The sequence below is a fragment of the Oreochromis niloticus genome, linkage group LG16, assembly GCF_001858045.2.
Source record: "Oreochromis niloticus isolate F11D_XX linkage group LG16, O_niloticus_UMD_NMBU, whole genome shotgun sequence".
Lineage (NCBI taxonomy): Eukaryota > Metazoa > Chordata > Actinopteri > Cichliformes > Cichlidae > Oreochromis > Oreochromis niloticus.
In genome coordinates this window covers 19237496-19260108 of record NC_031987.2, presented here as the reverse complement: position 1 = coordinate 19260108, position 22613 = coordinate 19237496, and the positions used below count along the sequence as shown (strand labels likewise).

Here is a 22613-nt window from a genome sequence, read left to right as displayed (position 1 = left end):
GTTCCAATCACTCTATCAGAGAAAAATCAGAGTTTTAGAAATAATGGGACACTCAGTAGAGCCATTATATTATATTCTTTACAAGTGTATGTAAACTTCTGACCACAACTGTATATAGCACTTTAAAAACACACCAATCCATGTACAAAATATCATTCGTTTGCAGTTGTTGAAGTTGTACATGGACCATTGGTGTACATTTACATTAGCACAAGTAGACAATGAAAATAGCAAGTACTCACAAACGAGCATTTCTCATGATACAACGTCAACAAATGCAAATGAATAATGCTTTGTACACAGACCAGGTCCTGTCTTCAGAACAGTATCTCTATTAACTCTCAACAAAGTTCTTGCATATGAGTTGTTTAGAAGTCATCAATACATTTTAGCTACAGAAAATGATGTAGATTACACAGTGATGTGTTATGTGGTAGCATACATTCAAATTATGCCATGACACTGTAATACCAACACTGCAAATATAAATCTGTTAAATGGCTGTTTACAAACTAACATGGAGCAGTGTAATACTTAATGTTGCTCTTAACTATTTAATATAATAATTAAAGGATCTTGTTCTTGAACCACTGATCATACAGGTGTGTATCGGTGTTATGCAAAAGCTTTACACCTTCCAAACTGGTCAAACGTTAAACAATAGACAATTAATATGAGCACCCTACAGCAACTTTCTGTCAAAACAGTTGATATATAACTAACACGAAATTGGAAATATATTTTTTTATACACACATCAATTTGTTACACTCAAGATCAGAAAAGGCAAACAGGTATTCACAAAGCCTTAGGAGGATTAGGAGTCTTTCACAGGCAAAACAAAGGTGTGGAGAAAACAAAGGCGTGGCTGCCTCACAGGTAAGTGACGTCACACAATGCCATGGTTACTCGCTCAACCCTAGAACAGACATAGGATGGGCTGTTAATCTCTGGAAAGCTTTAACACTCCTTGGTGCCTGCTCTAGTCTGTCCCTGTGAAACAAAATGCCTGAAGCGTTGACATGAATTTTTCAGCGAAACAGCATCTCCTCATTTTTTTCTTTGTACAACTGGAGAAGGGGGAAAGCTTACATTTGTAGAAAACTGAATGGTAACATCCAATGAAGGTATGTAATCTTTTTAAATGCATTTTTTGTCTCTCATGTCTTTCAAATAAGGGAGCAGCAAAAAGCAAACTAGGCACTGTCACTGGTTGAGAGATATTTCTATAGAACATTTGAAAAAATATGATCCTCAGGGATCAGCCCGTGTGAGGTAATAGCACTCTAATAACTTGCATTTAATCATTTGATGAATTGACTTGTTTGAAAGCAAAACCACTGACAGAAAGCTATCTCAATACCTTATCTCTCCTCTAGCCAAGAAATGGTGGAAAGTGAGAAGCCAGCAGAGGATGGGAGATGGTTCAAGTTTTCCCGGAACAAGTTTTTCGTTTTTATTTTGATATTTGCAGGTCTTTTCCTGATTTACAGCAGAAATACAATGACACCAGGCGGGAACCCAAAAAAGTGGATGCAAAATCAATCAGCAAAATTGATGAATTTCTTCAGTGGTCAGATACTAAATATATCCTCACTAAACACTACAGCTAATGACAACTCCTCTTCTCAGAATACAACTCTACCACCAACTCCTGTTCCTTACGTGTCACCTGGACCATATTTAGTCGAATACCCCTACGACTACCAGTACATCATAAATGAGCCACAGAAATGTGAACAGGAGAAGCCATTTGTGGTTCTGATCGTTCCTGTGGCCCCAAACAATAGGCAACACCGTGACATCATTCGCAACACCTGGGGGAGTGAAAGTCTCGTCCTGGACAAAGTGGTGAGGCTTTTCTTCTTACTGGGGCTGCACGCGGGGGTGGAGGTGGAGCAGGTCCAACAGCAGGTACTTCAGGAGAGCAAAGAGCATCACGACCTGATCCAGAGCAACTTTGTGGACTGCTACAAGAATCTCACCATTAAGACCATGGTGATGCTGGAGTGGCTAACTGCACACTGCTCCAGCGCCTCTTATGCTATGAAGATTGATTCAGACATGTTCCTGAATGTACATAATCTTGTCAGTATGCTCTTGAATGCTCAAAAATCAAACTATATGACTGGGCTTGTGGCAAATGGCGCTACAGTACTGCGAAATCCAAGCTCTAAGTGGTACCTACCTCATAACATTTATGCTCCGCCACAGTACCCCCGCTATGCTCTGGGCCTGGGCTACATTTTGTCTTTAGACCTCCCAAAAAAGCTCACTGAGGCATCCAGACATGTTAAAGCAGTTTACATTGAGGATGTGTATTTAGGGTTGTTAATGCAGCACCTGGGCATTCCTCCCACCGACCCCCCAAACTGGGGTTACTTCTATGTATTTCCTTTGCCATATAATCGCTGTGCCTTCTCCAGGATAGTAGCCACCACAACTTCTCCACACACTAACCGCGAGCAGATTTGGAATGACTTTAAAAAACCAGGCCCGTACTGCTAACCTGAAGCTGAAAAGATAAGATAAAAATGCAACATGAAACAACAGGGCAGAATTTCCTTGACTCTTTAAAAAATATATATTTTTATATTCACATATAGGCTATTATGATATTCATGTACTATCTCCTAATCTCAAATTTTATTGAAACTGAACTAGTATTGTTCCGCTGTATATTTAAACTACACAGTCAGCCATTTTATGTAGCTTATTATTTAAGGAGTGAAATTTTTATTATCTTTGTAAATGAAGGTTAAAAAAGTGTAATAGTGAAAACATGCAGTAAGACCTGTTCTTGAGCCTTTACAAAACATGATCCCTGACCATCTTCTCAAGTTACAGTCCTCTCCTCTTTGTTCACAATTTCTGGGAAAAAGGAAGGTACACATGAAAGAAACAGAAACTCTTAAGCATATTGACATTAAACACATATTTTGTAACAGGTCAGTTTATGATATAATTTATTTCTCACTGAGCCAGCGATTAAGAAGTTAATAATTTTCCAAGGTGCATGAATAACATTATAAACAAGCTCTACCTTTGAGGTCTGCTGCATGTGTCCTGTCAAACTGTACCCATGCGTTAATTATGGGAATATACATAACACAGGGAGTGAAATAAATGTATCCTTGTGGCCCTAATTTTTTATTACTTTTTAAACTTTAGTGTAGAAAATGATTTTAGACATGAGATTTCTGTTGATGTATGTAGAAAATAGTTTAAGGGTTGAAGGAAGTTCTTCTTTAATCACTCCTTCTTCTGTTCATGTTCTAGGCCCCATCTTCACTTACCATACTGTATATATAAAGGAAATGATGTCTTCCAAAAATTCCTTCTTTTAAGTCCTGTCTGAATTTTTCTTCCACTAAAAGACCGGCTACTATCAACCAGGTCACCATATCTAGAGTAAGGTTTTGTTTTATGTTTAATAAATAAACTGTCAGAAACTACATGTTACATTTTTTATGAACTTATTATATTTTGGATATTTTAGTGATCCAAATAGGATAAAACATAAGAAAAAAATGATAGAGGTACTCACCCTAACCCTGGACGTTTTGAAAGATTTTTTTTGCTTGTTGTTCTGTACAGTAAATGCACTAACTTTTGTCTACAACTTCTGTCAAAAACATTTTATTGAATTATAATATATAATTATAATATAACTTTAGCAGGTACACTATGTATACATTCCATGTGTAAATATGGTGTTAAAATGTATATAAAAAAAGGTTACAGGGCAATATTTGTTTACCGTAACTGCTATGAAAACAGGTTTTTTTCTGTTATTACCAGTTCGAAAAATACTGTTGACTATTATATTAGACTCTTCTGAATATCTGTCTACTTTATGCCATGCAATTAAATGACCAATCACTGCTTAATGTATTTTGAAATAAAGCTGTACATGAAGCAACTGAATAGATCTTTTTTTTTACATTTACACTTCTGACATGTGATGTGTGTAACAGTGAAAATCTTAGAAAGGTTAAATGCAGACACTTTGTGGATATTTTGTACACCACAATTAAACAATGGGATAAAATGGAACGAGTTGAACCTCTATGTTGACTGATTTGTGTGTGCAATAAATAATTGATACAGCTAAGTTTTAGGAAATGTGTCTATTATATGTATTTTTTTTTTTTTACATGTATGTGTGTACTTTCATGGCTCTTTCATCATCCACTTACCTTTCATCTGGAACTACTGTTATTTTTTTTGTAAAATGTGTCAACAGCTGTTAAAAATATATCTCTTTTCATTACAAGACTTCAAAATACCTATATAAACAAAATAAAACCACTGGTCTATCTAATCATAAATCCTTTGAAGAGTTCCTACATTGGACCATTTTAAAAGACATTTTGCCTAAATTAGGTGTTAGTGTTTGACCTCAAATATGAAACTGACTCCATTTGCTCCATTTGCTCCCTCGTAGGGTCTCGCAAGGGAAGTTGGTCCTGGGTGAAGGGCCGAACAAAGCGTTTTATAAATGAGAGAAAGATCAAGGGAACAATTAATCATGGCAGGGACTCACCATGGAGCCAGGCCTTTTCTCTCTGCTTCATAATGTATCAGTGGTTATTGGGGGCCCACCACACTGCATCGAACTTACAGGTCAACTATGTACAGACTTTGTTTTCACAGTGTTTCACACATAGCTTTTTCATCCATCTCCTCTGCTCTCCTTCCTTTTTTTGCTCAATGTCACCAGTCCCACCATTCTATTAAGATCAAATAGGGAGTCATGACTTGCAGCTGTGCCAGCCAGACTCTCCTGACTCCACCCCTGAACTCTCTGCTTCACCTCTCCCCTGCAGTTGAGCCGCAAACCACACCCTGCCACCACACTCTGCTTTGTGACTTTTCTTTCTCCTATTTCTGTAAGTCCATTTCTTTGTTTTTGTCTTTGCTTGGGTTTTGCCAAATGGGTCATTGTAACCTTGGGCCAATGGAAGAGAAGATTCTACACCCTGTAGTAAAACAGTAGACTCAGTAAACTCTGTTTCAGTAAACTCTGCTTTTCTCCTGAGTATATTTTTTTGAGTGGTGTTATTTTTTTATTTGGATAAATAGATAACACATTTCACCAAAACGTTAGGGAAGGCATTTTTACAATGAGCCAACACTGCTTCCATGGGGTCAAACTGGAAATTACAACATTCACTTAACTTGATTAGATAACTGATATTTCTTGTTCTTTCATTTACAAGTTTGCGTGCGTAATCTACACAGCACAGATTTCCAGACTTTTCTGCTTTCATCCTTTGCCATGTAACAGATTTGTGGACTCAGAATGATTTAGACCCCACTTATACAAGCCTCCTCAAAGAAGTCCTGCAGTTAATTAATGGTTCAATCTTAAATATGATCAACCTATCTCTAATAATCAGTTATGTACCACAGGCCTTCAAGCTGACAGTAGTTAAACCATTTCTTAAAAAGCCATCTCTAGACCCAGCTGTCTTAGCTAATTATAGACCAACCTTCCTTTCATATACAAAATGCTTGAAAGAGTAGTTGTCAAACAGCTAACAGATCATCTGCAGAAGAATGGCTTATTTGAAGAGTTTCAGTCAGGTTTCAGAGCTCATCACAGCACAGAAACAACTTTAGTGAAGGTTACAAATGATCTTCTTATGGCCCCCTCACAGTGGACTTATCTCTGTGCTTGTCCTGCTAGACCTCAGTGCAGCTTTGATACTGTCGACCATAATATTCTATCAGAGCGATTGGAGCACGCTCTAGGTATTATAGGTACTGCACTGCAGTGGTTTGAATCACATCTATCTAACAGACTCCAATTTGTTCATATAAATGGAGAGTCCTCTTCACACACTAAGGTTATTTATGGCGTTCCACAGGGTTCAGTGCTAGGACCAATTCTGTTTACATTATACATGCTTCCCTTGGGCAGTATCATCAGAAGACATAGCATAAATTTTCACCGCTATGCAGATGACACGCAGCTCTATCTATCTATGAAGCCAGGTAACACACACCAATTAGTTAAACAGCAGGAATGTCTTAAAGACATAAAGACCTGGATGGCCTCTAACCTTCTGCTTCTAAATTCAGATAAAACTGAGGTTATTGTACTCGACCCTGAAAATCTTAGAAATATGGTATCTAACCAGATTCTTACTCTGGATGGCATTACCTTGGCCTCCAGTAACACTGTGAGGAACCTTTGACCAGGATATGTGCTTCAGTGCACATATTAAACAAATATGTAGGACTGCTTTCTTCCATTTGTGCAATATCTCTAGATTAGAAATATCCTGTCTCTTAGTGACGCTGAAAAACTAGTTCATGCATTTATTACTTCTAGGCTGGACTACTGTAATTCATTATTATTAAAGTCCCTGAAAAGCCTTCAATTATTTCAAAATGCTGGAGCAAGAGTACTGACAGGGACTAGAAAGAGAGAGCATATTTCTCCTGTATTGGCTTCCCTTCATTGGCTACCGGTTGAATCTAGAATTGAATTCATAATCCTGCTCCTCACATACAAGGTCTTAAATAATCAGGCCCCATCTTATCTTAATGACCTTGTAGTACCATATCACCCCATTAGAGCACTTCGCTCTCACACTGTGGGCTTACTTGTTAAAAAAGTAAAGGCAGAGCCTTCAGTTTTTGTATGTATTATTGTAGGCAGAGCCTTCAGTTTTCAGGCCCCTTGTCAATGGAACCAGCTTCCAGTTTGGATTCAGGAGACCGACACTATCTCTGCTTTTAAGATTAGGCTTAAAACTTGCCTTTTTGCTAAAGCATATAGTTAGGGCTGGACCAGGTGACTCTGAATCCTCCCTTAGCTATGCTGCAATAGGTGTAGGCTCCTGGGGGATTCCCATGATGCACTGAGTATTCCTTCTTCACCTTTCTCACTCACTGTGTGTTAATAGACCTCTCTGCACTAATTCATAGTTGTTATTAATCTCTGGCTCTCCTCCACAGTATGTCTTTTATCCTGTTTTCCTTCTCTCACCCCAACCGGTCACAGCAGATGGCCGCCCCTCCCTGAGCCTGATACTGCCGGAAAACAGCCACTTGTGCCAGTCCAATACAGTGCTTTATAATAAATTGACTGCAGTACAGCAAGCTAAGGTGTTTATCCCATATAGATACGTCCATAAATATTTGGACAGAGACAAAAGTTTTTCTAATTTTGGTTCTGTACATTACCACAGTAAATTTTAAATGAAATAACTCAGATGCAGTTGATGTGCCGACTTTCAGCTTTAATTCAGTGGATTTAAAAAAAAGATTGCATAAAATGTGAGGAACTAAGCCATTTTTAGCACAATCCCTTCATTTCAGGGGCTCAAAAGTAAAGTTGGACAAATTAAATACCTCAGAAAATAAAATGTTCGTTTCTAATACTTGGTTGAAAACCCTTTGATGGCAATTATATTGTGAAGTCTTGAACTTATTGACATCACCAGATGCTGGGTTTCCAACTTTTTAATGCTCTGCCAGGCCTTTATTACTACTTATTAGCAGCTTTTAGTAATTTGACTGCATTTAGTTAGATTTGAGCAGACAGTATGTCTCTGAACACCTCAGAAGATACATGTCCTGTGTCACATCATCATTAAACACTAGTGTCCCAGTGCCACTGGCAGCCATGACTTGTTGGTTCATTACTGTATTTGAAGCACATGTGTGACTGCATGTATTTGGAATGTCTCACTGTTATTTATTAGGTGACAGAGGCAGCTCTGCCATGTTGTAGCTCAGACAGAGGTGAAGAGGCGAGGTCACAGGTATTTATTATCATGACAATTGTTAGGCTGCTGATGTAAATTGATTCATTAGTGTATATTTGAAGAATCTGAATTGACATGTCTCACTTTTTATATGGCACGAATCAATGTGTTATTTTATCAGGTGGCAATATGTCCTAGTGCAGTCAGAGGGGAAGAGCCAGGGCCAAAGGTGAGGCACATCAAGCACATAATAATAATTTTAATCTGAGGATAAAACGCATGTACTGAGGCTGAAAGAAGCTTCAGTGCTCTCAGAAGATTAAAAACATGGCTAAGGTCAACATTGACTCAAATGAGATTAAACAATGCTGCTGTGTGCCATGTACACCAGGAGAGACTGGACAGTATAGATGTAAAACAAATATGCCAGCAGTTTATCTCAGTTAACAAGAGGAGAAGGCATGTGTTTGGCTCCTTCACATAGTGGACATTGAGTTGTTGTGTGGGGCACCAGTAGTCCATGTCTGTTGCTGTAACAGTAGTTCATGTTTAGAATAAAAAATCCCAGCTCACTGATTTGATCGGGGCTATAGTGCCTAAACTAATTTTGCTGAGAGATCTTTTACTTTGTGGTAATCTTAGATGAGTAGTTTTATGGACAAAAGCCACCAGGTCATTCAGTGTTCCCTTAGTGCTAATGTATCAGAGATGTTGGTGTACTATAACTGAAGTAATGTTGTTAAGTCTGTAAAGTCATATTCTTTTATTGTCATGACTCTATTTTTATTTTTGTATGATACCTGATTTATATGGAATATGGCTCAAGTAAACTAAAGTCTTAAATACTTAAGTAATTTAACATTATATAATTCACATATAAAACTATGAATTGTAATTTTAAATGGTTTAAAAGCATGTAGAATAGCATATGTAGGCAAGTATATTTCTCCTTTTTTTTTTTTTTTTATCAAGAAGCAAAGACAAAAAGGGGGGGGAAGAAACAGGGCAGGGTTCGGTGGTTGAATCATCCGTCCCCACCAATGCCAAAACAAAATCTACGCGCTTGATAGTTTTATATGCATTAGTTTTCTTGTCTTAGTAAGTGCTAAAAAAAAAAAACCTAAACTATTAATTGGTAATATATGTTTTTTTTATTTTATGTCCAGCCAGATTGGTTCACATTTTAAAAAAAAAACTTGATAAACTGAGTTCAGCTGACATGTTGTGAGTTCTCCTAACTAGTGTAGTTTAATCCAAATTGTGTTATACAGCAAATTAAATGAATAAAATGCTTATAGCATCAACTAATTTGTTTAAGTATAGTTAATTTGAAGCTTTACAAAGCTATAACTTAATTCAGTCAAAGCAACAAAATCACTTGACTGACTCAAGTTGAGTCAACAAATCCTTTTTTTACAGTGTGTGTTCACAGATTGAATGAACACAATAATACACTGCTTCCTGTGCTTGTTATTTTTAAATTAAACAGTGCCATCCTGTGGTTGAGAGTGAGTTGCTGATAAAGATACAAAGTGAAAATAAAAATCAGTGGAGATTTTGTGGAGATATGTCCAAGTAAAGCTTATTCCTGTGCTTTTGCTCGTTTAAGGCGAGTCACTAACTCTCCTGGGTGATGTTAGTAACTTAATGTGCTCCACCTTACTCGTCAAGTCTCTACTCCTCTGTATAAATAAGATGTGTGTTTTTCTTATCCTCCTCCAGATTGTTTTTGTCATGTATTCAGTGTCCCAGCAATGCTTTCCTTGATCGAGTTCCTGTATGCTTAGCGCTGAGTAGTTACATAGTGTTCCACCTACGTACAGAGAAAGTACATTATGTTTTCTCGTAAATGCAAAATTCTCTTGAGCAAGTTAACACACTGTGGTATCTAAGCCGCAAAGACAGGCAACATAATGATGGGGGAAAATATGATGACCAGCAGAGTGGTGCAGGTAACCATAATTTCCATCACCGTGGTCTTGTGGAGAATGAGACATTGTAGTGCACTCTGCTCTACTGCAGGTTTAAACTAAGGAAATGTCTGAAATGTCTCTTTAGTTCCTCTAATCACTCATTAGGTAGAAAATTATGTGTTACAATTAACAAAATTCTATTTGGAAAAAATGTGTAGAAGAGTATCACCACATGATATTTCTTTTATTTAAGTCTACACACAGGGTCTTACAGACTTAGCTGCAAAGAAAGAGCGTGAACAGGAAACCCACATTTTTCAAAGGTGTCAGAGACAAACAGTCCACATTATCAGTACAAATTAAAGAGGAGAGACTCAGGATGGATCGCAGACATGCTAAACACAAAAATATCGTTTTCTTTTAACGTTTGTCACCTGGTGTTAATATGCAATCATTTCATTAGTAATTTACAGTGTGCACTGTAAATTACAGGCTTTGAAACTTTAAGTGGAAAAACAAATCTACAAAACAAATCTTCCTTTGGAAACAATATAAAAAAAACTCAGAGAAAATATGTTTAAAACAGTCTTGTGTTGGAGCAGTCAGGTCGTTGCACACAGCTAGTAGAATAAAGATCACATAACCACAGACAGATAAAGTGAAGCTTAACCACTACTTGCACATATCTTTGTCAAGGTAGTGACAATAAAAGGAAGTGGTTACTAGCAGATGAAAAGACGCCATTCGTTTGAGGGTGCATGCTGTTTAAGCACATGGAAATTTAAAGCATAATTAATATAATATTTAAATTATAAAATCATTGCATTAAACAAGAAGGTTGATTAAACAATTCATTCTCATTAAAGAAAATTATTTCAGTTTTGCATGAAAAGTGACATCAAAATACTGCAGGATACTTTCAGTGTATGCCTGTTTTGCAATGTTTAATAAGCAGGAGTTCACATAGGAGAAGGGTTTGAACAAACAAGTTTAAATACCTTTTAAATGACAAGACACTTTCAAACTATTTCAAGAAATCCTGACATCAATAAAACAACCTGGGCCAATGACACCACTCTGCATTTAACCATTAGTTATTAATAATCTCTGACTCTCTACCACTGCATGTCTTTGTCCTGTCTCCCTTCCCTCACCCCCAACCAGTCGTGGCAGATGATTGCCCCTCCTTGATCCTGGTTCTTGCAGAGGTTATTTCCTGTTAAAAGGGAGTTTTTCCTTTCCACTGTTGCCAACTCTTGGCTCATAAGGGGACGTATGTTTTCTCTGAATTATTGTAGGTCTTTACCTTAAAATATAAAGTCCCTGAGGCCACTGTTTTTGTGGTTTGGCACTATATAAACCAAATTGAATTTTAATTGAACAACATATAAAGAAGACTGCGGAGGAATGTAGCATTAATGAATTATAACTATTTGATTTCAAATACAAAAAGGAGAACATAATGAGACCGACATAATCCATATACTTCTACTCAAAAAAAGTGGCAAAGCATCTGGTTTTCTGAGAATATTCCATATGCATGAGATGAATATTTGAAAGAAAATGCTTTAGTGAGCTTAGTTAAATAAAAAAGTTCATAGTTAAAAAAAATAAAATAATTCAAAGTCACTACTCTCAAATACTCTTCTTATTAAAGACATCTACCTCTAAAGTCTGATTCACAGTTTCAGATAATCATTATCTAATGATGGGCTTTAGTGCAGGCCCTTTATCCTGTCTCTGAAACATTATGTTTAATCCCCTTCCCCTTTCCCTTTATTCTTACTTTTTTTAAATTGACTGCTTCATTTAAACAAAGTGTTGTGAATGACTGGAACTGCTGTGCTCCCAGCCAGAGCTGTGTGTCTGAGTTGAAGATGCTGTAGCAGCCCTGTTGTCCCCTTATTCCCTGTGACTGGAAGGCTTATAAGCTCAGAAGTGATCATAGATTGAATTCCACCTCTCCATATACTGACTCCTCCGCTTGCTACGTTCACAGTGCTGATTGGCACCTTGTGGTTGAGGGAGAGCTGCCTATAAAGACAGAAAGTGAAAATGAAAGCTAGAAAATTAAGCAGAAATATGTGATTGTTAAAGGTGACAAAGTTCTTCTGACCTCTTCTCCTGACTGAGGACTATTTTTGACTGGATCCAGATTTGGTGTCCTCATTGTAACTTTTCTGAAAAGTAAAAGAAATAAAACCTCTAATCTTTCAAGCACCTCAGCATATGAGCCTAGGTTCCAAAACACTGTAGACTTTAACGTGACCATAAGAAACACAAAAAATCTTCTTCATATTACTTCTTTCATTATTGTTGATTTAAATGAAACATATTCACATGCAACACAAATGGACAGTTGATAGCAATGGGAAATGTGCAAATTGTTCTGGTGATTAAAACAAATTTCAACCATTTTACAGCATATTTACTGTATGTTTTAATAAAATTATGTGTGATAGTTCTTAAAGCATTGTTATTATTGTGGTTATTGCAGTATTAGGATTAAATTTTGGAATACTGCACTATAAATTTTTATCCCAGTAACTCTGTTTGTGCTGCTTTAGCATAACAATTCAATCTTTACATTCACATACCAACCCATTCTCAACATTTCTCACGTTTATGCATCCACTCGGAGTCAAAGCAGAGCTACATGTGCAGGCCTGGAACATATTAGCAAGTCAGATCCTTTATCTACTGTGTCAAAACTGCCGCACCAAACAACATGCACAAATTTTCACTTTTTTCTTCAATTGTGTGATTTTTTTTAATTGAATGTGAACTTTATGTTGGTAGTGTTTGAATCTATTGAGTAAAAATCCCAGTTTTTGTAGGACTGGCTATCAAACCTTAATACTTTAACACTAAATAAAATATATGAGCACAGACAGTAAATCAAATGCCGTTTTATATTTTTAAGTAAGATTGACTTAAAATCTACTTTATTTATTTTGTTTCTGAATAAACTGAAAAATGTTTGGAACATTCTGTTTTTGTTACAGAATTTAATAACAATGTGACTTATTTAACACAATGAAAGTCTGATAGACATTACTGAGTCATTAAAACAACCTGCCCATACTGAAACACCACATAAGCTCTGAGACGAGTACTGAAGGCCTGTTATTTGTTATTTTAAAACTTGATCTTCCAATCAACAAAAACCATGATACGAGCCCCACGGATCATTTTAGAACCTTCAGATATTTCAAAACTTGGACATATGAATAAAACTGAAATGCATGGTCAACATGAAAAATACTCACTTGTACTGACAACAATTCTACAACAGTACAGAAAAGAGAGATGTTCATCCATTCATTACGAAAGAGGTTTTACTCACCTACAGAAGCAGATGGCTAGCATGGTGCCACATAGAAGGAATCCAATTGCAGGTGGGAGTATGTATAGAAAAGTCTTTGATGAAGTGGATTCTGTATAAAATCAGCAGTGAATTAATTTAAATGGCTTGTTTGGCCTTTACTAGAAGTGATTCATCTGCCTTTTTTGTTCTACCTACCTTTGGGACTCTCAGACACAGTTAAATTCCATGTAATGCTGTTTAGGCCACTTTTGTCTATTATGCTACATGTATAAAGTCCTTCATCTTCAGATTGAGCACTAAAAATAATTAGCTTTGTGGGGAACTCATGATTTATTTTCAGTCTATGTGATGAGAAATTTGAAAAGTTGCGATTCAGTGCAATAGAATATTGAAAAACAGATCTGTTGTTTGTCCAGGTGATCGATGTTGCATTTTTTTTGGATATGTTGCAAGTTAATGTCACTGAGTGTCCTATGGATGCAAACACAGTTCTGTTTCCTTCTTCAGCAACCTCTGAAAGTTAAAGGGAACAATGAATCATTATATAATTATATCTGGTTTTAATTTGGATAAGAAAGATGAATCACAACCCAAAATGTGCTCTTTACCTGCAAAAACATGCCATATCACTAATAGCTGAATGAAGAACAGTGTTGCTTGATTTAGCTTGAACATCATGACCTTCCCAGAGATATAGAAACAGACCTGAACTTCACCGTCGGCTTTATTTGCATCTGAGGAGGAGCTGCAAAAAAAAAAGGAAGTGGTTAGTTGCTCTGTTGCTAAGCAGATAACTCTTGTCTACATGTAGGTGATTGACCTTAACTTTAAATAATAATGTATGTGGAAGTAACATAGGCAATATTTCATGTCAACACAAAAAGACACGTCGTTGTTTTTTATTAAATAAAAAAAATAATAAAATAAAAACAACTGGGAATACATTTATAGTATATATATAATTTTATCAGATGCATGCTGAAAAAAAGCAGGGACATTTTGCAGACTCAATGATTCTTATAAATTCTGGGCGTTACAATGGTTTTTCTTATATTGCTCAGTTTGCAACAAAGCCACTAATTCTTGCACTTATTCTGCCTCATGACATTTTTGCTACAAACTTCCACTTTAACTTAGCCATTGTTGATTCATAAAAGAATGAAGACTTGTAAAAAACCAAAAATAGTATCTAGAGGCATCTCCATCCATTTTCTTCCACTTATCCAGTTTAGGGTTTAATTTTTGAACTGTGACATAAAAAAAAATATGTTAATTTATCTATCCACCTCATGTGCAGAGCAAAGGTCCATAACCACTACAAAGGGCCACACACATGGTCTTACTGCCCTAACTGCAAAGAAAGAGCATCAACAGGAAATTCACACATTTCAAAGGTGTCAGAGTCAAATTTCACATAATTGTTACACTTTAAACATTATAGTGTCAGGATGGATCACAGATATATATTGAACATCACATCACAAACATAACTTTTTTTCTCTTTAGAAGGTGTAGCACTGTTTATTAATACTTCTACAGCCAAAATCTCTTGGTAACAAAGCAACTGGACAAGAAGCCTCTTGGATCAGAGGACAACTGTCTTGGAGACATTTAAAGAAGTCTACTTGCTTTCTTTCAATTTGCTTAAACTGTTGTTCACTTTTTTTTAGTTGTAATTTCCTCTTTTGCACACACGGTGTCGCACTTTGTTGAATAGTGCTGAATTTGTTGATTACTTCTCCTTGTCTTTGCTTCTGCTACTCCATTCAGGTTTCCTGGAGGTTGTATGATTTCTTTAGACAGACAAAAGGAGGAAAGTCAGAAGGACAAAACAAATAACAAAGAACAACAAAAGACATACATTTACCCCACTTTGCTACTTATATATATATATATATATATATATATATAAAAAAGTATATCTTAAACAGCTTTAAAAGCATGTGCTACCAAAGAATTTTCACTGTTACTTTTATCCATACTTTTTTTCCCCAGATTTGCAAGATGTTGTGCCATGCCATTTTCAAACTAAGACAGAGAACAAAGAGAACAGTAGTGGTCATAGAAACACAAAAAGCTTAACTTTAAGGACTTTAAAGACTTTTAAACACTAATCAAAAACACTTCTCAAACAGGTTTCTATCCCGTTTTTTGTTTTTTTTCTTTCAGCAGTGTGCTATATCAGATTTTCTTTTAATGGGCTGCTATACCGTTTTTTTCTTCTGCAAGTCAAGCAATCAATGTGTTGTTCACTGTCTCGGCTGGACTAATCTTACCAACGTGGAGGGCTTATTAGAAATGCTATTCTCTCTTTTTCAACTCGAAACTTCAACTTTTAAAGTGTAAAAATCTAATATTCATAAACACCACAGCTCAAAATAATTTTAGCTCCCAATAGCCTCACCGATTGGTTTCTCACAACTTAAGTTTTACAGAACAAACAACTCCACACCCAGAAAGTACAGGGAGTGCAGAATTATTAGGCAAGTTGTATTTTTGAGGAATAATTTTATTATTGAACAACAACCATGTTCTCAATGAACCCAAAAAACTCATTAATATCAAAGCTGAATGTTTTTGGAAGTAGTTTTTAGTTTGTTTTAAGTTTTAGCTATTTTAGGGGGATATCTGTGTGTGCAGGTGACTATTACTGTGCATAATTATTAGGCAACTTAACAAAAAACAAATATATACCCATTTCAATTATTTATTTTTACCAGTGAAACCAATATAACATCTCCACATTCACAAATATACATTTCTGACATTCAAAAACAAAACAAAAACAAATCAGCGACCAATATAGCCACCTTTCTTTGCAAGGACACTCAAAAGCCTGCCATCCATGGATTCTGTCAGTGTTTTGATCTGTTCACCATCAACATTGCGTGCAGCAGCAACCACAGCCTCCCAGACACTGTTCAGAGAGGTGTACTGTTTTCCCTCCTTGTAAATCTCACATTTGATGATGGACCACAGGTTCTCAATGGGGTTCAGATCAGGTGAACAAGGAGGCCATGTCATTAGTTTTTCTTCTTTTATACCCTTTCTTGCCAGCCACGCTGTGGAGTACTTGGACGCGTGTGATGGAGCATTGTCCTGCATGAAAATCATGTTTTTCTTGAAGGATGCAGACTTCTTCCTGTACCACTGCTTGAAGAAGGTGTCTTCCAGAAACTGGCAGTAGGACTGGGAGTTGAGCTTGACTCCATCCTCAACCCGAAAAGGCCCCACAAGCTCATCTTTGATGATACCAGCCCAAACCAGTACTCCACCTCCACCTTGCTGGCGTCTGAGTCGGACTGGAGCTCTCTGCCCTTTACCAATCCAGCCACGGGCCCATCCATCTGGCCCATCAAGACTCACTCTCATTTCATCAGTCCATAAAACCTTAGAAAAATCAGTCTTGAGATATTTCTTGGCCCAGTCTTGACGTTTCAGCTTGTGTGTCTTGTTCAGTGATGGTCGTCTTTCAGCCTTTCTTACCTTGGCCATGTCTCTGAGTATTGCACACCTTGTGCTTTTGGGCACTCCAGTGATGTTGCAGCTCTGAAATATGGCCAAACTGGTGGCAAGTGGCATCTTGGCAGCTGCACACTTGACTTTTCTCAGTTCATGGGCAGTTATTTTGCGCCTTGGTTTTTCCACACGCTTCTTGCGACCCTGTTGACTATTTTGAATGAAACGCTTGATTGTTCGATGATCACGCTTCAGAAGCTTTGCAATTTTAAGACTGCTGCATCCCTCTGCAAGATATCTCACTATTTTTGACTTTTCTGAGCCTGTCAAGTCCTTCTTTTGACCCATTTTGCCAAAGGAAAGGAAGTTGCCTAATAATTATGCACACCTGATATAGGGTGTTGATGTCATTAGACCACACCCCTTCTCATTACAGAGATGCACATCACCTAATATGCTTAATTGGTAGTAGGCTTTCAAGCCTATACAGCTTGGAGTAAGACAACATGCATGAAGAGGATGATGTGGACAAAATACTAATTTGCCTAATAATTCTGCACTCCCTGTAAATGCTTTTTATTATTTGTGATAAACTGGACAGTAAGGTGATTGGTCAAAACAGTTTAGGGTGGCCTTAGGTCTTATGTCGCCTCAGGTATATTCTTCTGCAGCTTTGTGTCCACTTCACCCATCACCATGGCAATCACTTCTCACCTTCTGTCAGACATGCATAAAGACAGAGTTGAGTTTATTCCATAAGAGCACATTTATGACGGAGGCCCCATTCCTGTGAAGGGTCTTAGTCTTGTGTCTGTTAGTATGAGAATAACAGTCTACTTCCAAAACTTCTGTACAATACACTGTGTGAAAAAACCCCACACACAAATGTGTGATTCTAATTATGAGATATTAGCCTTACATATAAAAATAAATCCCAACACTACGTTTTTTATAAGCTACTGTGCTGTCCACAAATAAAGCTTGAAGCAGTTCAGACTATTATAACCAGCATGGAGCCGGTTATATTTATACAGTGTCAGAGCAATTGCTGCATCTTTTAACTCTTAGTATCAGAAACTAATGTGGACTAATGTGTTTAATGTCATCATTTTAAACTTTTTAATTTAATAAAAAGCATTTTAAGCATTTTAATTTTGTTCCCAGGAAAAACATTATTTACAAGAGCCAGGTTTAATCAAAGAACACAGCAAGCGAATAAGACTGTTGACTCGTTTGTCACCGCACTTTATGCTTTGGCTGAAAACTGCAGTTATGGTGCACTGCATGACCAGTTAATAACAAAACGCCTTGTCGTGGGACTGAGGGACATCAGCTTAGAGGAGAGACTTCAAACAGACAAGGATTTGACGCTGGAGAAAGCGGTTCATCAGGCCTGGCAGACCTTACTGTCAGAAACAACAAAGTTAGATTTAAGATAGACACAGGAGCTGACATCTCTGTTTTCCCTGCCCAGATGTATTACTGCATTCATCAAAATGTGACAGAGTTATGTAAACCAGAAAGACCATTGTTTGGACAAGGTGGTACTCAACTTGATGTGTTGGGTATGTGCAGAGAAACATTATGCACAGGTGAACAAGATTATCAGAGATTTGCACATAGCGGAGGAGAAGGAGGCGCTTGGGCTAACGTGGGGATGTGAAAGATTTAAAGATTTTCTCATTGGGAGACTGACAACAAGCCAATTGTCAACCTGCTAGGACAGCAAGCCCTAACTGAGCTTCCAACCAGAATCCGGTCCGGACTGAGGCTCATGACGCTCACACACTCCAGGCAAAGCACTCCAAGACTCTACACACACACACACACACACACCGACACACACACACATATATATATATATATATATATATATATATATATATATATACACATATATACTTATTGAGTACATTTTAAATATTATAGGGTCAGGATGGATCAGAGATGTAATAAACACAAGCACATCACTTTTCATTTACCAGAGCAGGTTTTCCATTTCTATAAATGTAATTTTTAGTAAATACCAATTTATCTTTAAAAAAAAAAAAAAATAAGTATCTGATATTAAGCTGAGACAGTCTATTACAGAATGAAGTACACTAAAGGAAAGGGAAGCTCTTTCATTGTACTGTGCACCAGCAGGGTCTGTTATGTCTAGTGTGTGTCTGTCTGTATACACTGGCATTAACGTGTTACTACTGTCAAGCAGAAAAGTCTATTGCAATGTGTTTAGATAAATACTGATCTATGTCACCATCAGCTAGTTAGTGAAAGCATGAAGATAACATAACTGTAGAACTGTAGAACAATTGATCCAGTGTGTCTTTTCTCTTGTACACTTTGTTTCCAATTCAACGTTTTAACATGTTGAAAAATATTGAATTGTTTATAACATAACATATAACATATTTTGCACAGAACACCAACTGAAAATTCATACCAATGGAAAACGTGAAAACTGTCCTTGAAAGCTTTCTTTTTTTATATGGTAACACTTAGTAATACAGTTCACTTTGTTATACGTAAGTTCAATATTCTAACTATATACTGTTAGACTCCTGTGCTTACTAACATGCTGTAATTTACCAATAAAACAACACATTATTTGGACTGTTTGTCTCTGACACCTTTGAAAACTGTTCATGTTCTTTCTTTGCAGTTAAAGATGTAAGACTCTGTGTCTGGGTGTATGTTTCTGTTTTACTTTTTAATCACCCTTGACTCTTATGGCTAGTCTTTCACCTCCTGTATTCCTGTTTTACATGTGGAATTCTACCATAATATGCTGCCACCATCGCTCCCCTCCTCTCTGCATATAAGCTGTGAGTTATCCTTGTCTTCTCTTAGATTATCTGAATTCATGAATTCAGCATTCCAATTTTGTTGTCCTTCTTGTTGCCTGAATCTGTTTTGTTTCCTGGTGCATTGTTGGATTGGTTACCTGTATACCACACTGTGATTTACAAATATCAGGGTTTTTTTGGGAATATATTTCAGGTTTTATTTTCCTCAAATTGAGACACGAAACTAATATCCAGACTCAAGACTTGTTCTTTTTATTTTAAAATTTGTTCTCCAAAACTTTTAGGTTTAAGTATGATGATCCTCTGCAGACTGGGCTCAGAATCTTTGAAAATAACCAGCTGGGATACTTTTCTAGTTGTAGGAAGTGAACATACAGGGTATGTTACAGATTTTAATATTAATTAGTCATTGTCAATTGTTGATTTGTCCTTTCTCATTGTATGAAAATTATGATAGCTGTTTGGTAGCCGTATGCATACAATGCATACTCTCTCTCTTCATATCTGTGTGTGTGTGTGTGTGTTTCTCTGGCGAAATTCAGTATGGTTCCGACAACAGTTTTATGTTAATGTATAATCCTTAATATGTTTTATGTGCGTGTGTGTGTGGGGGGGGGGCAAGAGGGCGTGTTCGCCCGGGGGCGCCAAACAGGCTAGGATTGATGATTTATTGTGGTATGCATTGCGGACCGTTCTCCCAAGCATTTCTAAGAAAATGAACGAAAACCTGTAGATTGAGTCCAAACGATTCTCATATTTCCTCATTTTTCCGATCTTGTCATTTAGGAACGTGTTGGGTGGCCGAAAACATAATATTGTAGCGACCGTGGGTTAGTAGAGCTGAACTGGCTAAACTGCTCACTAGCTAAAACGGCTAGCAGGGCGCTAGCAGCTATCGCTGAACTTCGCGGCGAATGGAGAGCGCTCGTGCCTCATACACCGCACGACCCCGAGCATCTCAGCAGCAGGCTTGTAATCCCCAAACGATCCAGCAGGAGGCAGTAGTGGTTCACACCAGTCATTTATTCAACAATTTTACAACCACTGTAACGCTGCTGACACCGAACCCCTATCACGCTCCCACCACATAGGGTCGCGGTGTCAGCCAACCATACCAACTCACTCCACAGAACACACATCAACTTCACTGTGGCTTACATTAACATAACACTAACACAACATGCGAATCAAACACATAGGAACTAGCAGAACGATAGAAAACACAGACAACACAATACCCAGAATGCACCTGGCTAACAACCCCAGCCAGGTCATTACACAGCCCCCCCCCAAGAGGTTTAGTGTCCCCACAACCTTAACTGTCCACTCTGTAGTCCAGCAAATGTCCGGGCTGGCGTCGAATACGCTTCGGCCTTGACTGGGAATCCATGGCGCCCCCATTTGGGCCGGGCGTAGGGGGCAAGGAGTCCCCAGGCTGCACACCAGTCTGTGGGTTGGGGGCAAGCGGATGGTATGGCGCCAGCCGGTCCTTGTGTAGCACCACCCGCCTTCCCCGCCCCGGCATCCGGACTCGGAAGACCACCTCCGATAGCTGTTCCAGGATCTCGCCCGGGCCTTGCCAGTGGCTCATGAGCTTGGGGGTCAGCCCCCGCTTCCTCTGGGGGCAGAACACCCAGACCCGATCTCCGGCCCCCAGCATAGGACCGTGCGCACGGGTATCGTACGCCCGTTTCTGGCGGGCCCCGGCTCCCTCCAATGTCCGTCTTGCCAGCTGATGCACCGTGTACAACCGCTCCCTGAGCCGCCGGAAGTAGTCCATCTCTGGTCCACCAGCAATCTCCGGCTCAGGGGGCGCCCCGAACACCAAGTCCACCGGGGTTCGGAGCTCCCTTCCGAACATTAACGCTGCAGGAGTACACTGACTTGACTCCTGCACTGCTGTTCGATACGCCCACAAAACAAGGGGCAGGTGTTGGTCCCAGTCCCTCTGATGTTGGCTGGTCAGGATGGCCAGCTGGGTGGCCAGCGTGTGGTTGAACCGCTCAACCAGACCATCGCTCTGAGGATGGAGGGGGGTGGTCCTCGTTTTTCTCACCCCCAGCCTCCGACACACTTCTCCCAGCACCTGGCTCTTAAAATTCCTCCCTTGGTCGCTATGGAGCTCCTCTGGTACACCAAACCGCGTGAACATCTCATCCACCAGGGTCCGCGCCGTCGTCACCGCACTCTGATCCGGCACCGCGTATGCCTCTGGCCACTTTGAGAAATAATCCATCGCGACCAGGACATACCGGTTGCCGGCATCAGTAACAGGGAACGGACCCAGGATGTCCACTCCGATCCGCTCCATTGGCGCCCCAACTAGGTATTGCTGCAATGGGGCATGGGAGCGCTGGCTGGGACCTTTCTGCGCCGTGCAGTCGTCACAGCAGTGGACATGGATCTCCACGTCCTGACGACACCCCGGCCAGTAGAACCGCCGTCTCAGCCGCCGCACCGTCTTGCCATTCCCAAAATGGCCAGTACCTGCAGCCCCATGAACCCAGCGGAGGACCTCAGGCCGCAAGGCCCGGGGAACCAGGAGCTGGAGTATGTTGCCTCCCCCGTCTGGCGCTCGCCACCGCCGGTAGATTACACCACCATGGAGCTCCAGGTTGTTCCACTGGGAGTACAGCGACTTCGTCTCGGGCCCCTGGGAAGACACGGCGGACCAGTCTGGCCGTGTCCCTGCCTCCATCCAGTCCCTCACCATCCCCAGCGCTGGATCGCTCACCTGGTGCTGCTGCAGCTCCGCCGCGGTGAAAGGTTCCTGCCCTTCATCCTCACCCTCGGGTTCTGCTGCTGCCGATGTCGGACCCCGGTCCAGCTCCTCCAGGCGCCTGCAGTACCAGCACTCATCCGCAGAACAGGGGCGCCTGGACAGGGCGTCAGCGTTGGCGTGCTACCGCCCTGGTCGGTGCTGGGCCTCAAAGTCGTACTCTTGTAGTATTTCCAGCCACCAGGCCACCTGACCCTCCGGCTGGCGAAAGTTCAGCATCCAGGTTAGGCTGGCGTGGTCGGTCCTGAGCAGGAACTTAGTGCCCAGGAGGTAAGGTCGGAAATGACGAACCGCCAGGACCACAGCCAACAGTTCACGCCGGGTAACACAGTAATTCCTCTCGGCCCGGCTGAGGCTGCAGCTGTAGTATGCCACCACTCGCTCCTCAGCCTCTCCTCTCTGGGAGAGCACAGCTCCGACCCCCACGTTGCTGGCGTCAGTGTCCAAAAGGAAAGGCTGGCTGGGGTCAGGATACGCCAAGACCGGGGCACTCACAAGGGCAGTTTTCAGCTGTTCGAAAGCCGCTGCACAGTCCTCAGTCCAACCAAACCGCTGACCCTTGTTTGTCAACTGATGCAAGGGGCTAGCGACGGTGGCAAAGTCTTTT

The 22613-nt window shown here is 39.6% G+C and overlaps 2 protein-coding genes and 1 long non-coding RNA gene across 3 annotated transcripts; 1 reads left to right on the top strand and 2 right to left on the bottom strand.

The window, feature by feature from the left end:
- Positions 1-587: 587 nt before the first annotated feature.
- Positions 588-4723, bottom strand: LOC109197392 (uncharacterized). Its single transcript, XR_002058515.2, has 4 exons — positions 4546-4723; positions 2794-2870; positions 2343-2514; positions 588-918 (listed from the first exon to the last, which is right to left on the bottom strand). It is a non-coding gene; the product is annotated as an uncharacterized LOC109197392 (long non-coding RNA).
- Positions 949-2795, top strand: LOC100703099 (beta-1,3-galactosyltransferase 1-like). The gene is made up of 2 exons (XM_013276208.2): positions 949-1126; positions 1379-2795. The coding sequence occupies exon 2, from the start codon at positions 1386-1388 to the stop codon at positions 2505-2507; it is 1122 nt and encodes a 373-aa protein (XP_013131662.1). The 5' UTR covers positions 949-1126; positions 1379-1385; the 3' UTR covers positions 2508-2795.
- Positions 4724-9898: 5175 nt separating the features above from the next.
- LOC102078442 (uncharacterized) lies at positions 9899-13671 on the bottom strand. Its single transcript, XM_005457885.4, has 5 exons — positions 13570-13671; positions 13157-13474; positions 12980-13070; positions 11750-11813; positions 9899-11667 (listed from the first exon to the last, which is right to left on the bottom strand). The coding sequence occupies exons 1-5, from the start codon at positions 13637-13639 to the stop codon at positions 11566-11568; spliced, it is 645 nt and encodes a 214-aa protein (XP_005457942.2). The 5' UTR covers positions 13640-13671; the 3' UTR covers positions 9899-11565.
- Between the last annotated feature and the right edge of the window lie 8942 nt (positions 13672-22613).

Excerpts from the sequence above, each read along its gene's own strand:
- LOC100703099 (XM_013276208.2), top strand. The coding sequence starts at position 1,386 with ATGGTGGAAAGTGAGAAGCCAGCAGAGGATGGGAGATGGTTCAAGTTT.
- LOC102078442 (XM_005457885.4), bottom strand. The coding sequence starts at position 13,639 with ATGATGTTCAAGCTAAATCAAGCAACACTGTTCTTCATTCAGCTATTA. Across the intron at positions 13,475-13,569 it reads GATATGGCATGTTTTTGCAG|AGGTTGCTGAAGAAGGAAAC; the intron begins GTAAAGAGCACA and ends TTTAACTTTCAG. Across the intron at positions 11,668-11,749 it reads GTCCTCAGTCAGGAGAAGAG|GCAGCTCTCCCTCAACCACA; the intron begins GTCAGAAGAACT and ends CTGTCTTTATAG.